The 17500-nt window shown below is 36.7% G+C and overlaps 1 protein-coding gene across 3 annotated transcripts in view; it reads left to right on the top strand.

Moving 5' to 3' along the window:
• Positions 1 to 16850, top strand: part of LOC121385564 (EGF-like domain-containing protein 2) — a 48505-nt gene extending 31655 nt beyond the window's left edge. For 2 of the 3 annotated variants that reach the window (XM_041516287.1, XM_041516288.1), the window contains exons 7-11: positions 3954 to 4099; positions 5034 to 5118; positions 10875 to 11046; positions 12962 to 13109; positions 15969 to 16850. In XM_041516287.1, coding sequence (XP_041372221.1) covers positions 3954 to 4099; positions 5034 to 5118; positions 10875 to 11046; positions 12962 to 13109; positions 15969 to 16186 — 769 coding nt within the window. In that variant the 3' untranslated portion in view covers positions 16187 to 16850. Of the gene's footprint in view, positions 1 to 3953; positions 4100 to 5033; positions 5119 to 5440; positions 5450 to 10874; positions 11047 to 12961; positions 13110 to 15968 lie in introns of all 3 variants that reach the window. The other variant, XM_041516289.1, reaches the window with a different exon arrangement.
• Positions 16851 to 17500: the final 650 nt, after the last annotated feature.

Raw genomic sequence — 17500 nt, 5'->3', positions numbered from 1 at the left:
GTGCATGGACTAACCCCGGTGATCCACGATGTCCGGTTTATCTTTACAAACTCTATGCTCGTTTACGTCCAGCTGATTTTTGTTCTTCTGATACCCCGTTTTATTTAGCCACAAATGCAAAAACTGCACCTCCAAACAACCATCCCTGGTTCAAACGAGGTGCGGTTGGAAAACATAAACTTGGCTCCATAATGAGACGAATGGCGAATTCAGTTTGGTTCACAGGGAAACGGTTGACAAACCACTAGGCTAGAAAAACGATGATCCACTTAGAGAAAATAATGTCCCACCAACTGCAATAATGCATAATGTAAATGTCTGGCCATCGAAATGTGTAAAGTAGAAATAACTACTTAAGAATTGAACGCCATTCATACAGTGTGTAAAACGGTTTTGGTGTTTATCATCGCATGAACGTCAAAAATATAACGTTCAATTCTTATAATTCCAAATGCATTAATATTGCCATTATACAAAACTATACTAAAAAACCAATCGAACTCTATTCCACAATGATTTACATCTGTATCAATACACAAATAAGGGAATTCCTTTAGAAAGTTACATTCGTTATTTCCGTCAAATCTCCGATTCATTATAATGATTTACATACGGTTTTATAAATTAAATTTAAAATAACTGAACATTAAAGGGACATTCCTGAGTTTGCTGTAATATTTAAGATGTTATCGACTAACAGAGACTTTTTAACGATTGTAATTACATATCAAATATATTTTTCTGCATAATATTAGTGGCTGTATTTAAACGTGTTTATGATCGTTCTAATATTTGTACTAGGTTAAATTTCATTTTATTTCCTAAAATATTAGAAATTATTCAAGACAAAATCCAGTTTGGGCTTCTTAGAAATATTAAGACGACCAGAAACACATTGAATATACAGACACTGATATTCTAAATAAGAAAATATATTTAATATGTAACTTTAATCGTAGAAATATTTTATTAGTCAGAAACATCTTACAATGGAACAAACTCGGGAATGTCCCTTTAAGTGAGAACGCAAACAGGTTTTTTTTTAAATATCAAAGATAATTAATTAAGAATTGAACAACCTATATACTTAAATGGAAGATTTGTTGTAAAGCGGTTAGAGTATGAACTTTGAACTAACATAAGGGAGAGCGTCAAATTATTTAGAAGATTAATCAATTACTATATTAAAATTGCAGTTGTCAAAAGTTAAATTAGTGAAAAGTGAATGCGAGGACTGACTGGGAAGGGATAAAGTGGTTTCACTGTGGACGTGGATTTCAGAGGAAGGTTGTGACTGTTTGATATTATTCTCGGAAAGGACAGGTCGGGTAATTGTGCACGAAAGCGTATGTGTTTTTGCGCGTGTAAGTTGTCGATTTGGTGTCTTTTGTCAAATGTAACAGAGCTGCGCTCATGTCTCTCCGTTGATTTGTTGAGCTTTCTCTGCTATAACTTCTAATACAAGCTTCGTTCTTGTGGCCTATCATATACATCACGTTTCTCAGTTCAAAACCAGAGTCGTTTAAAGCCTGAATTGTCACTGTCACTCACAGTGCAGACGATATTGGGGTAAAAATAAAAACGATGGAATCCTCGGGGGATTCCGTTGTTGACGTAACTGATAAAAAGTAGTTCCGGTAATAACATTATGTTTTTATTTGTTTGTCGAAAAAGTGCAGTTTTCACGTCCATGGAAGAATGAACGGGGTTTTTTTTAGATCACGTGATAGCATTTTAACCAATCCAGAAGCCTATTACAAAACAGTACTTATAAAATGGAATTATAGCAATATATCCACCGTACAACATCGACAACTGAATAAAGTAATTTCTTCCTCCTCTGGTCCCAGTTACAGTGCCCCTCACATGGCCGTCTCTTTCACTCAGTCAACACAAGTTGTTAATTTAACAACAACAGAGTCCAGAGAAAACTGCTGTGATTTTGTCGGTTCCATTTTCGCTGCACCGATTTATGAATCCACCTTAAACATAAACATAATCAATCAAAGTTCACCGCCTGCAAAAAGTTAAAATTGACTAAAGTTGTAATTTTAGTTTTCCCGTGAACTCGGCTGTTTTTGCAAGCTACACGTTTTTAATTGAAAAAAACACTTGTTATTCTCTTATTGGTTGGATTTTTGGTCAACAAATTGTTATTGTCAGTTGTGATTTGTGAATTCATCATTATTAGCATAACCAGTGACAGGAACATTTGTTTCATTGTTAAAATATGGAATTATGCATTACTTTTACCCTAATATATATGCATGTACCTTACAGCTTTGTTTAAATTTAATTTTAAAAAAAAAAAAAATGATGGAAATTTAAGGGGAAGTACGTCTACACCGCTCCCGTGCCAACGTCACTGAGAAGTAGCGGAAGTACAACGAACTATTTCTCAATGCGGCGGCACGTAGTCGTGCACCGACTAGTTATGCAAATCGATATCCGGACTTGAAATGCAAAATTGATCACTTTTTTTCATAATTTGCGTGTTTTTTTAAGGAGGGTAATAAATAAAATACCACACTCGTTTTCGCTAGTTATCATTTTTACGAAACTCGTGAACTTCCCAAACGTATCTGATCGAACGAAAGTGAGGTCAGATACGTTTGGGAAGTTCACAAGTTTCGTAAAAATGATATTTAGCGAACACTCGTATACTATTTTATATATATATATATACCACAGCCTTTGATATACCAGTCGTGGTGCACGTTCCCAGACCGACCTCGCATCAGGCCAACGTTTTAGAACTGCGCTACGTCCTGCCCCGAGAATTAGACAGTCTCACGGTCAAACTGGCCGTCCCTTATTTAGCATGTTAGTCATTGGTCATCTGCCATCATACGCGAAAATTCCTCATGAAAGTTATTTTTTGCAAAAATATGAAACTGTTCAAACTTACTTATTTTGTTATTTTGTTATTGTGTAAGTTGTGAAATGGTTCTGTTGTGTTATACATTTTATCTGGTCTCGTTGAGGCGACGTTAGTACAAAAAAACAAAAACAAACAAATCACCAAAAAACAATTAAAGGGACATTCCTGAGGTTTCTGCGATTTTTAAGATGAAATCAACTAACAGGGACTTTTTAACGATTGTAATTACATAGTAAATATATTTTTCTGCATCAAATATTAGTGGCTGTATAGTAAACGTGTTTGATCGTCCTAATAGTTGTACTAGGCTAAATTTCATTTTATTCCTAAAACAAAATATGTTTTCGTACGTACGAATTTATTTGAAGACAAAATCCAGTTTGGGCTTCTTACAAATATTAAGACGACCAGAAACACATTAAATATATAAACACTGATATTCTAAACAAGATAATATATTTAGTATGTAAGTTTAATCGTAGAAATATTTTATTAGTCGGAAACATCTTACAATGCAGCAAACTCGGGAATGTCCCTTTAAAAGTAAATGAATTTAAAAAATCTCACTAACCTAATTACTTTATTTCGGCACGTTCTCTGAAAACCACTTTTTTTTTTTTTCTTTTTTTTTTTTTTTTTTATTACCCCCAGATCATAGGCAATGTCAAGGTTGGGGAGCCTTGAATCATTGTCTTACAGTATCACATAAAAGTTATATACAAATATTATAACATACAAAATTTTTAAAATATATATTATATGTGATGTTTAAGATTTTCTGTTTACAAATATGAATCTATATAGGCTTCCTCATACAATTAGTTTCTAACTTGTAATCTGAGGGTCAAAAGGGAATAAAAAAAATTTAAAAAAGAGAGAGAAGAGAAGGAAAGGGTAAGGGAAGATAAGGAAAAGAATTCAAGCAGAGATTCGTTTGATACCCAGGTCAACTTTAAAACTGATTGTTATTGGGTATTTAATATAATAATTTGGTATTTGGTATCTAACAGAGAAAAGACACTCTTTTTTTGTCTTAAGCCTAATATGTATATTGGTGTCTTGTCGATTTCAGTGACTTGTACAAGGGTGGAAGTGTAACGGGGAATTACGACCCAGTTGTATTCGAGCTGAAACAAGACTCTGGTGTGGCGATTCCAGCAGAAGGTCTTAAAATCGGCACCCCTCTGGTCTTCACGTTCAATATTCCAGAAAAAAGTGGTAAGTCATTTTGTTTTGGTGCGGTTCTTTTTTTTTGGGGGGGGGGGGGGGGATTTCGTAATTTGAGGGGAGGGGAGAGGGTCCACATACGTATCACATTTCGCTTCGATCTAGGCTGGTAGGTACTGGGTTCACAGGCCGGTACCGGCCTCGGTGGTGATGTCGTTGTTAAGCCATCGGACATAAGGCTGGTAGGTACTGGGTTCGCTGCTCAATACCGACCTCGGTGATGTCGTGGTTAAGCCATTGGACATAAGGCTGATAGGTACTGGGTTCGTAGACCGGTACCGGCTCCCACCCACGACTCAATGGGTACCACTACACCCTCTTCTCTCTCATTAACCACTAACAACTAACAATTAACCCACTGTCCTGGACAGCCAGTCCAGGTAGCTGAGGTGTGTGCCCAGGACAGAGACAAGACCTACATGCATAGACCCCTCCAGCTGGATGGTAGGGGACTAGTAACAATGAACTGATATCCTGCTACTTTCAAATGGATACACTGACAATTCATTGGGTTTTTCGTTTTTACCTGTGACTCAATTTCTGTTGAATCCATGGCAAAGCCCCTCACTGTCTGCACATCACTGACTTTCATATCGTCCACATTGGTGGAGCCGGGTCTGTTGGTAGATCTCGTAGCTGACGATGCTGACCCAGTTTGTCTTGCTGCTGCTGATATCAGTGATGATGTAGGCAATGGCGTGGTCTGAGACGATGGGTATCATGTTGCCGATGACATCAGTGGTTTGGATCGGCTGGGATTAAGGGGAGTCCAGGCAAGGTAACCAGATGCCATTTCTAATTAATATGGTATTACGGGTAGCTGAACTGAAAGACCTTAATTGGATATAAGCACGAAAGTAAGTTGAAATGAATGAAAAATGTAGTTTTACTGTTGATCGACGCGTGTCTTCTGTTTTAATTTCAGGTTTCACGACGCTGTTGGTGAAGTCTATTAAAGCCACAGACACCAATACGAAAAACCCATCCCAGCTTCAGATTATCAAAAACGGGTAAAGAAAGAAATATTTTATTTAACGACGCACATTTTATTTACGGTTATATAGCGTCAGACATATGGTTAACGATCAGACAGATATTGAGAGAGGAAACCCGCTGTCGCCACTTCATGGCTACTCTTTTCGATTAGCAGCAAGAGATATTTTATATGTACCATCCCACAGACTGGGTAGTACATACCACGGCCTTTGATATACCAATCGTGGTGCACTGGCTGGAACGGGAAATAGCCCAATCGGCCCACTGACGGGGATCGACCCCACACCGACTGCGCACCGAGCGAGCGCTGTACCACTGGGTCACGTCCCGCCCCCATGTCAACGGGTAGTACAGCAGTCTGTACATCAGAAAAAGTCCGTATCATGCCACCGCTGTAATCATTATAATATTGCTTTTGGGTCAGAACTGTGTGTACTCGTGACACTACAACGTAAACAAATGATGCGATGTTAAAATATAACAATAACAAAAAATAAATTTAAAGGGACATTCCTGAGTTTGCTGCATTGTAAGATGTTTCCGACTAATAAATTATTTCTACGATTAAACTTACATATTAAATATATTTTCTTGTTTAGAATATCAGTGTCTGTATTTTCAATGTGTTTCTTCAAATAATTTCGTACGTACGAATAAAATCTTTTAACCTAGTACAAATATTAGAACGATTAGAAACACGTTTAATATGCAGCCACTGACAGTCTCTGTTAGTCGATAACATCTTAAAAATTGCAGCAAACTCAGGAATGTCCCATTAATAACATTTTAAATGGAAAAAAAGAAGAAGAAATAGTTGTTTTTAGAACTATTTTGTTTTGGTGCAAGGGAATTGTTAGTGACAAGGCATCAATACGCGAGGACATGCCACTCAGAAAGTCGATAAAGTTGTGAAATAAAAATGGTTCATTTCATGTATTGTTTTTATTACACGTGTGTAGGTTTGATAGTGCAGTCATATTACTTGTCCGAAGGGGCGTAGAAAGTGTAGTTCTTTCTACGTCCGGATATTGTTACATACCTTATATATAGCTGGTATTCAAAACTTGTGGCACCATGTTTCAACAGTTTCTCAACCGAAATAGTGCAACAAATGGACACACAAACCAAAAATGTATAACCTACCGTACTTACTAAATACAGATTGAAGTACTCGCATCTTTATTAACAAAATAAATCTTCCAAATGACAACATAAAAATTTTGCCCGCCACTTTAAATTTGCTAAATAGAGGGAAGCAACTCGCCCAGCACATTAAGAAAAGTATTGACTTAATGTGCGCCCTACACTAGCATATTACTAGTGCTTCCATGTTGAAAACATAATAATACAAGGCTTACTGATCAATACTCACGATCATGGTATACTTAAATTGATAACTCATCCAAAGCTTCAAATTATAAATTATTTTAAAATACTGTTGAATTTGAGACATACCTCACAACTACAGAGAGAGAAAACACTGTTGTCCTTTATTGCATTTTAGGTTATCAAACCATAACCTTCCAATTAAAATGGACAGATGAAACAATGTACCACTGCAAAATAGAATACGTCCATTGTGTAATAATGACCATATCGGCGATGTGTTTCATTGTAAATTTACATGTATGTTTTTCAAGAATGGAAGAATTCGTTACTTACCATCTTTCTGTCGGTCTTTACCAAATATACGATTATAAACATTTTATAAATTATTTAACTGTAAAACAGCTCGTGTCCTTAGAGACATTTGTTTATATATTGTAGTTTAATTAGAAATACTTTCAAATCCTCTGTTTAATATTCTGTGTATTTGTGTGTATCATTGTATTTATGTACATTAATGTTGTTTTAAAGTGTATCTAACGAGCGAAGGCGAGCTTGATAAAAAAAATAATTGAAAAACAGAGTTGAGATAAATGATATCTAACGGACACGAATGTATTAGTTTATTTCTTACATATCCTCAAAAACCAGGTTTTAAGCAAATTTTAACATCTTTTTCGACTAAAAGTTATTTACAGCCGTTGCACTTGTAGCTAACTTATGCGTCACAGACACATGATTGTCAGGTTAACTATACGTCATAGTGCAATCTATTTCCACCGTGTTGTTTTTCATTGGCTGCATGGCACTGGTGACCAAGGAGCATCCAGTCGTATGTCTTGAAAGTGTTAACACACGTACGTGTGTTAACGACCCATGTGTTGTCAAAAATAATGCATGGTGTTTTCACCATCGGGTGTGTAACAAAATTATATTGACTGCTGTATGTATGTATATACATGTATGTCCCCATATGCCATAGACTACGGCCTGAGTGTAAATAAAGTTCAGTTCAGTTCAGTTCAGACTGCATGATAATTAAGAATTGTTTGTTATTTCTTTTACGTTCATCAAGATATGAAAACAAAATCATCCACAAACTGTGTGAATCGGAGAAGCCGTTCTCACATAAGTTTGCTGATAATACTTTTGTTCAAACCCAGGTGAACGTAAAAGAAATAACACACAATACTTCAAATTAAATTTGAATCATACTTGCTAATAATAACAACATTAAAAGTTCATAGTTTATTTTTAATTATTTTTGGTCCATGAACAATAACGCTCAATAAGACAACTTGCCCATATAAAATGACGTCATCAGATATGATGTTCCCTGACAACGTAAATTTTGCGTTCATCGAGAAATTAACAAACTCTCATTGCTTCGTCTTGACCAATGAGATGACGTTATATTGTAATGAATGTAACGGAAGTTTAATTATATACAAATAACTGGTTACTGTCTTAAGATATAGATATCGACTTTATCCTGCTCTGCAGAGCCTCGCGGCATTAGTCATTCTAACCTTCGTAGGATAAAGCCGATATCTTAAGGCAGTAACCGGTGTTTTTTTGTATGGTAGTGACCGTTTAAAGGAAATTTATTGTTTGTCACGTGACTGTCTTTCTCAGGTTATTTTCTTTGAATTGATTTTCAACTGTAACTACAATTGTTATTGTTACATTTTGAACACCATATTGCAAAAAGCTTGTTTGTTTAGCTTGACCGTATTACAAATTAGGAATAATGGATGTTTTGCTACTATTGTAGATGAGCTTCGGGATAAAATCAATATTCTAATACAACTGTCATATAAGTTGTTTTTTCCCCGTTAGTTAATTTTTTTTATAAATCGGACGATGACAAAGTTCCTAGAACTCGTCTCAGACTCTGCTATGCTGTCACTTATGCCTTATGTGTGGTGTTTTCGTTACTATATTAATTCCGCGTCTTCCATTATATTTAAACTTAAGATGAAAATGATGTTATTGTTCTTATTTTATTATTATTTCGTGTCGTTGTAAATTTTAACACTTCGTTAGCAGCAACGAACACCCACCTTCTCCGAGTAAGGTTCGGTCCCTGATCGATCGTAGCAGTCAATTCGATCATGTGTCTTATTGTCTGCTATTCTAGTCTGTGTTCCCAAAATGACATAGGCAGGGTCATCAGAAATAACTGTATCACAATCTGAAGAACACCATTTTTTGTTTATAACATACTTTGTGGGACAATAAAATTGATAAAGAAGACAAGATGGAAGTGATTATCAATTTTGTAAACACAGTTGTAAACAACATTAACTGCTTTAAAATATCTCAAATTTTTTAAAAATTCACGAAACAAATACTTGTTATAAACTTGTTATACTGGCGTCAAACAGGGTTCTTGTCCAAAATTAATCCATGGAAATAAAGAAGGAAATATTGTATTTAACGACGCACACACAGATTTACGGTTATATGGCGTCAAACATATGGTGAGGAGAGGAGAGGAAACCCGCTGTCGCCACTTCATGGGCTAGTTGCTCGAAATAATTCAATATGAAGTTGAAGCACTGCTTCACAAATGTAAAGTCTACGTATCACAATGCATCACGTATCACAATAAATCACGTATCACAATAAATCATGTATCACAATAATAAATCATGTATCACAATAAATCATGTATTACAATAAATCATGTTCAAAATACAGACTACAATATTAATAAATTTGCTTTTGCTTTGACCCTAAGTCAGTGACGTCATATCAAAAGAAAGAAAACATATTACGCCATACGTTTACTTACTACAAGCGTTTTCAAGTAAGGAGAATAGATAATTAGTTTTTAAGATTTGTGGGATTTCTTTAATAAAAACACAATACAGATTCTCTTACAGATATTCCTAATAAGTGTAGTATTAGAATAGGGATAATATCACTGTGTTTCGTGGTTATCTATAAGGATTTATCACAAAATTTGGATTTGGGGACGAGACGAAACGCAGTGATGTTATCCCCTAATTATTACCCATATGGTATGGTTAAAAATGCATTGGTACATATCAAATGGATACGTCCCACTAGAACGTCAAGTGGGATGTAACACTTCGACGTCACACGATGACGTCATCGATTGGTGCACTACAACCTTACAGGAACGTCAACCAAACGTTGTTTTCGCTTCCTATTTATTGCACGAGTTTATTTTGCGCAACAATATATACCACGAGACCACGTAAAATTATTTCGCTCGGCACATAGATATGTTACGTAATGGAAGCTCGTTTAATATCTTATAAATACGTAATGCCGCAGAATACATATCGACTTTTTCCTGTTCATGAAAACTATTACCGTAACAAAGTTAAGGTCTCACTACACAGATGTCATCTGCCATTGAAACACATGTTAAATTGCCCAACTTCAAATGAAGACTGCCAATAGAACGGGTTCCCATTGGCACTAACAACATACACCATTGCAAACATACATTGTATAAGCATTTATTTTCCCTCCAAAATTGAGAACATTTCCTCTCAGTTTTTTGCTATATGATCGCATCTGGCTGAAGTACCGGTCCGAACAGGTGGTTCATTAACCGATTCACTCCGGCTGTCTCCTGCGCTATATAGCCATATCCCAAAAGGTCAATGCACAATATTACACAACAACATGGACAAAATACAGCCAGAAGGTTTACCATTAAACATATATATTGTTTTAATTCTTCACCATTTCCTAGAAGTGAATATGTGAACCATAACGTGTGTCACAATTAGGAACTATAGTGGATCGTCATCAATCAACTCTCACCCGGAAGTGATCTGTGTAGTGAGACCTAAAACTGATAGTCTACGCCACTAACCTGTTATTTTCTTTATATACAGTATTCAGATGTCGACCAAATATTTCTATAGTAGTCTTCTAATATTTGATAAATGCTTTTGTAGGAGATATCGCTGGCAGTATAATTAGCGATTTCTCCTGCGATATTCTCCAAGGACATATCGCTTCTTTGTATTACGTCACTGTGTATGTTTCAGCGTTAAACCTATCATTATTGAACTCACGCCACTGTCGGTTTGCTAGTTAACGAGTCTACCGCTGGCAAATATTGTGACATTCAACCAACTTTACCGACATTGTTTACAATTGTCACAAATGAAAAGGGGAGTTTCCTCTATTTATGTTCGATGTAACAAATGGAATTAAAATATCAATTCCAACCTTTTTCCATAGCAGAGGCCTAGCTTGGGTTTTCCAGGTGGTACGCAGACGTTTTCGGCGATGGAATAAAACACGTACACACATACACACATACACACATACACGCATTTACATTTACATATATTTTAATAAAAATAAAAAATAATAATGTGTGTGTATATGTATATATATATATTACCTGCTTATACAAGTGGATTTAAAATGTGGATTTTAACGTTTGTTATAGGTGTCCAATGAAACTGGGTTCAACTGTTATAGCAGAACCGTTTAAACTGGATTCTACAAAAAGAACGTTTTCAGGGGAAATATCGCTTTTCAAGTTCATTGAAAGCACGGATATACTCTTTATAAGTGAAGTACTTGTTTGTGACAGCACCACGGAGGCGCAATGTGCGATAGTAAGTATTGTTATCTTCACAATATCGAGCGCTGATATAGGCCCAGTAGGAACCGGGGGCGGTGGGGGTGGAGCGGCAGGTGAGGGCCTGTGACACTCCCACCCGTCACTTGAGGATTAAAATATACAGTTGTTTTATTGTCCTACTCTATATAAAAACAAAGATTAAAATATGGATTGTTCCCCCTCTACTAGCCATTGTGCCCCCGCCTCCACTCCAGATGTCGATCCTATGGTCTCTATTTGGCTTCCATCTCTCTCTCTCTCTCTCTCTCTCTCTCTCTCTCTCTCTCTCTCTCTCTCTCTCTCTCTCTCTCTCTCTCTCTCTCTCTCTCTCTCTCTCTCTCCTTCTTTTATGTGTCTATATCTAATCAAGGTTCAAGCAAGCTGTCCTGGGAACACACCTCGTCTATCTGGGCTGTCTCTCCAGGACAATGGATTAGTTGTTAGTGACTAGTGAGAAATAGGGTGTAGTGGTCTTACATCTAACCATTGAGTCGTTAAAACTCGCTCTAGGTTGGACCTGGTACCGGGCTGCGAACCCTGTACCTACCAGCCTTATGTCTGATGGCTTAACCACGACACCACAGAGGCCGGTACCGGGCTGCAAACCCTGTACCTACCAGCCTTATGACCGATGGCTTAACCACGACACTACCGAGGCCGGTTGCCGAGATTAAGTTTGTCTTTCATGCGAATTTATTCAAGGGCCAAAACTCTGTCAAAAGTTAGAATTTATCCATGGTTGACATAGTTATGGCCCTTGAACTTAGGAGGTTTGTGGGACCAGGTAAGGGACATGTATTGCTTTTGCAATTCTATCAGAAGCGCTGCCAGCGAACGTTAGCAACAAGTGGCTATACCGGTCGTAACGATATATCAGACTAGCACTTTATAAACTTATCTCCATTTCACACACTTTTTAACTTAACGATTTTTGTGAAACCTCTTCATTTGTATGTTCACTCTTAGGGTACCCACAGGATTTTCAAATTAAAATTTCGTGTATTTTCCCTGAATTTTCCCTGTTGTAAAAGATGTTTCCCTGTCTGATATCCATGATTTTTATTGTATACAAGGGCCTCCTGCCATCCCAATAGCCACGCCTTCACCTCCAAATACCATAATCAACATATTGTGAAAATATGCATATACATGTATATATATATATATATATATATTATTATTATTATTATTATTATTATTATTATGTCTGTGTGTGCGTGCTCGTGCGAGTCTGTATGTATACATTTCAACTCATTAATTCTTTTTCTAGTATTCCAATTATTGTTAATATTGTCTAGCCATAAAAACTACAAATGTTCATTGTGGTCCTTGGGGAAAACATTGGGCATTATGTTGAAGTATAACTACATGTAAAAGCTACATGCTGAATATAAAGATTTATGGTTTACAAATATAACAATAATTCTATATAGATTAAGTCTGGTATAGCCTTCTACTTTTGACTTCTAGTGTTTTGGGTGCTATATGTACATCATAAACATGACATTTTCCTTGGTGGTACAATTTCATATAGTGACAGTTGATTTTTCAGTAAAAATAAACAGATAGTTTTTTAAACATACACTAGAAATCACCAGTAGCTATCATTCAATACCCTCATAAAAAAGACAAAGGAATCCAAAACGCCAATATCTTAGATTTATTAAATTTTTACATGATTTTGTATACATATTAATGTATATACATATATATAGGACTCCCAGAATTCCCTGATATTTTTTCCAGATTCCATTACACTCAAATAAAATTCCCTGTATTTTTCCTGAATCAGACCAAAATTTAAAATTCACAGAATTTTCCCTGTATGGAATTTTTTAAAACCAATTCCCCTGTTTTCCTTGTCCCGTGGGTAAAATGACTCTGCTAATATTAAGTCAATACATTTTCAGAATTGCACTGTTACTGCTGCTGCTACTACTACTACTGTTCCTGCTACTGCTCCTGCCAGGAAACGGAGGGCAGCTGAGTCGGTGAAGGAACTCACTATAACCAAAACTGTGACAATTTCAGATGGTTCGGACTCCAACAGCAAGCAAGGCAAGTAAACATCAGCGTGTTGTACACAAACACAAATATTTTAACGACTCCACTAGAGTACCTTGATGTATTAATCGTCGGTTATTGGATGTCAAACGTTTGGTAATTTTGGCAATTCCAACAAGTAAGGAATTTAATCAGATTATCTCCATTTCATTTTAACTTTTTTCATGCTTATATCCAATTAAGGTTCAAGGACGCTGTCCTGGGCACACACCTCAGGCTGTCTGTCCAGGACAGTGGGTTAGTTATTAGTGAGAGAGAGGAGGGTGTAGTGATCTTACACCTAACCACTGAGTTGTTAAAACTTGCTCTGGGTGGGAGCCGATACCGGGCTAGGAACCCTGTACCTACCTGTCTGTCCAGGACAGTGGGTTAGTTGTTAAGTGAGAGAGGAGGTGTAGTGATCTTACCCTAACCACATGAGTTGTGTCTGTACCTACCAGTCTTATGTCCGATAGCTTAACCACGACACCAATTAGGCCGGTATCAGTTTATAAACTTAAACGTTTCCCAACTAAAGTGTTTTTCCCCTTGTTTTGTTGAACATATATTTGGGATTTTCGATTAGCAATTCCCATTGTTTACCAAAAGTTAAAGTTTGTTTTGTTTAACGACACCACTAGAGCACATTCATTTAGTTATCGTCGGCTATTGGATGCCAAAACATTTGGTAATGTTGACATATAGTCTTAGAGAGAAAACCCGCTACATGTTTCTATTAGTAGCAAGAAATCTTTTATATGCACCATCCGACAGACAGGATAACACATACCACGGCCTTTGATATACTAGTCATGGTGCACTGGCTGGAACGAGAAATTTCCAATGGGTTGTTGTATCTCGTGTACTGTAGGAGCGAAGTGCGGTCTGGACCTGGCTGGGTGGGGAAGGGCGGGATGTAGCCCAGTGGTAAAGCGCTCGCTTGATGTGCGGTCGGTCTGGGATCGATCCCCGTCGGTAGTCCCATTAGGCTACTTCTCGCTCTAACCAGTGCACCACGACTGGTATATCAAAGGCCATGGTATGTGCTATCCTGTCCATGGGATGGTGCATATAAACGATCCCTTGCTACTAATGGGAAAATGTAGCGGTTTTCTTTTCTAAGACAATATGTCCGAATTACCATATGTTTGACACCAATAGCCGATGATTAATAAATCAATGTGCTCTAGTGGTGTCGTTAAAAAAAACACGTTTTTTTCTTAGGTGGGTGGGGATTGAATATATATTTTCACCTAAATGAATTGCCTAATATTGCATGTTTTAGCTTCAGTGTGGGGGAGGGGTCGTTTGAACCCCCGACCCTCCCCAGCCTACGCAAGTATCCATACATTAAAGGTACATTGTCAACGTTTCAAACGACATATTTTATTATAAATAACTAAAAACTAATTGATCTCATATATACTGAAAGTGCACGCATTTAGCACCTTGGTTTATGTAACTAAAGCTTACGGTATGAAATTGTAATCAATAAATGTCTTCTTAAGGCTTAAAATTATTGATATTAGTACGCAATTTCGTTTCTTTTCTTTTCTTTACTTTTTCTCTCTTTTTTTTTTCTCTCTTTTTTTTTTTTTTTTTTTTGTGGTCAATCGGTGATTCGCAAAAATAAATACTCGCTAATTGATTAAGTTTTATTAAATCGCGAAAGGTTAATCCCGCGGAAAAGAGTATTTTACAGTCATCAACTCAAGTTTGACAAACATGTAATGTGCTGCATCTCGGCGTAAGCCATGGTTTCTTCAAAAACCTTTGTCGTAAAAGGGGTCGGGATGTAGCCCAGTGGTAAAGTGCTTGTCTGATGCGCGGTCGGTCAAGGATCGACTTCCTTCGGTGGGCCTATTGGGCTATTTTCCATTTCGAATGATATATCAAAACCTGCTATCCTGTCTCTGGGATGGTGGATATAAAATTCCACCTGCTACTAATGGACAAATGTAGCGGACTTTCTCTCTAAGACGATGCGCGGTCGGTGTGGGATCGATCCCCGCCGGTGGACCCATTGGGTTATTTATCGTTCCAGCCAGTGCACCACGACTGGTATATCAAAGGCCGTGGTATGTACTACCTTGTCTGTGGAATGGTGCATATAAAAGATCCCTTGCTGCTAATCTGAAAGAGTAGCCCATGAAGTGGCGACAGCGGGTTTCCTCTCTCAATATCTGTCTGACGCCACATAACCGTAAATAAAATGTGTTGAGTGTGTCGTTAAATAAAACATTTCTTTCTTTCTTTTTTGTCAGAATTACTAAATATTTGACATCCAACGGCCCATGATTAATAAATAAATAAATGACCTCTAGTTGTGTCGTTAAGCAAAACAAATGCCATATGTCATGTTATTAGCCCAACATTTGGCTATCTAACCAGAACCCTCGACGTGTTTTGCATTGATATTTCGGATAGAGTATCTGGAACATTATTTTATTATATAACATTTAGTTAAATATCTTAAAATATCAGTGAAATAAAAGTGTTATCAGTCACTCAGTAACACATTTTAGAGTGAAAATGTCCCCATGTGACTATGTCACTATTTCACTCAATACTGTGTTATCGTTACTGTAGAAAGTGTTATCTTCACTGTAAGAAAGCCGGAACTAGTTTGCTGCTGGCATTTTAAAAATAAAGGTAAATTGCCAAAAGTTATATAATAAATAGAAAATGTCATGTTTTTTGTCAAATATGATTTACATCTCGTCTCGTGAAGTTCGTTAAATATGATCGCAAATTTCACATTTGACAAAAAACATAAAACATCCTCTATATATCGTTTGTTTTGAGAGTTACTAGTTGAACTTTAATTTCTTTTCACTAAGAACATCCACAAATAAACTGACATGTATTTTACAGACACCAACGAACCAGTAATGGAAGACTGTCTACAGCGGACCGAAGTCTGGGTTACTATAGTAACCGTCAGCGCGTTCCTGGTTGCCCTTCTTATTGTCTGCCTCGTTCTCGTGTGCCGGATGTTGACGTCACCTAAAAAGACGAAGTTGATGTCATATCAAAATGACGTAGCCAATTCTTCGCTGTCGATTCCGCGAGCGTCGGTTTCGAATTTCTGAGCTCGACGTTTCCCGAGTACAAGAATGGCCGATTGCATAGCCATTGATCAAATTGTAATGCAATCTTGTTTAGACTCCCAATCGGCTATTCCAGGGAACATTTTGTTTTCAAACTCGTGATTAGCGATATTTCTAGTCATTTGAAAAATTGATTAGCAACTAATGTTTAATGTTTTAAATTTGTCCTGCGATCTCTGAAATTTGCGTAGCGAATCGCGACACAGTACCGAACAAAATGTCCCCTGTATTCACGTACAAGACACTCGTGTCGTGTGGCGCAGCCTTTAAGGTAGAGTCACGCGGGTTTCGTGACTTGAAATATACACTGCGTGCACGTTCTTCTTCAGCTAACGTTCGCAACCCAAAGACGTTTCCTAAATACTTTAAACAGCAAGCGTCAACTAAGGCTTAATAGTTTCGTATACATAATTCAGTTTTATATCAAAATGCTGATAACAAGTTGAACTTTGTAGCTGGCTGAGCATAAAACATTATATATATTTTCAGTATTATTTATTCATTTTCAATTTAACATCCTAATACAAACTGCATCTTATCTTCCCACCAACAACACCAAAAATCGTCTTATATATATATATATATATATATATATATATATATATATATATATATATAGATATATATATATATATATACATATATATATATACACACACATACATACATACAGTCAACCTCAACATACATACAATATATAGATATTCATACATCAATACATACATACATACATACATACATACATACATACATACATACATAGATATATATATATATATATATATATCAACGATTATCACCACTGGTAGGACTGGTAGCCTCAACTGTGGGATAACTGTGGGATAAAAACAGTAAGTCGAACTATGACCCACTTAGATACTATTTTGTTGACATTTAGGATAATACAGATTTTAAAAATTAACGGAAACAAATATTTTACACGAAGGCGAGGTAGTATTATAAAATATATAATTTGGATAAGAACTATTTTGTTTTGTTTATAGCTATTCTAGGAGACAGGGTAATAATTACGGGTCGATCTTCTACTCTTTAAAACGGTGAAGTTGTGAAGTGAAACGGTTCAAATCACTTCTCATAGCATGAAGGATGTACGATAAATAAACTGACCTGTTACAGTTTTTTTCAGACTTCGGCATTATTCTGCTCAGTTCCAATGGCGAATCTTAAGGCAGTATAACCGATCTCTCTCTCTCTCTCGCTCTCTCTCTCTCTCTCTCTATTTATCTCTCTCCGCAATCTCTGTTTCTGTCTCTCTATCCCTGTCTGTCTCTGTCT

This window comes from Gigantopelta aegis, chromosome 11, assembly GCF_016097555.1.
Source record: "Gigantopelta aegis isolate Gae_Host chromosome 11, Gae_host_genome, whole genome shotgun sequence".
In the NCBI taxonomy this organism is placed as follows: Eukaryota; Metazoa; Mollusca; class Gastropoda; order Neomphalida; family Peltospiridae; genus Gigantopelta; species Gigantopelta aegis.
The sequence above is the reverse complement of the archived record's forward strand: the minus strand, read 5'-3'. Positions and strand labels throughout refer to the sequence as shown.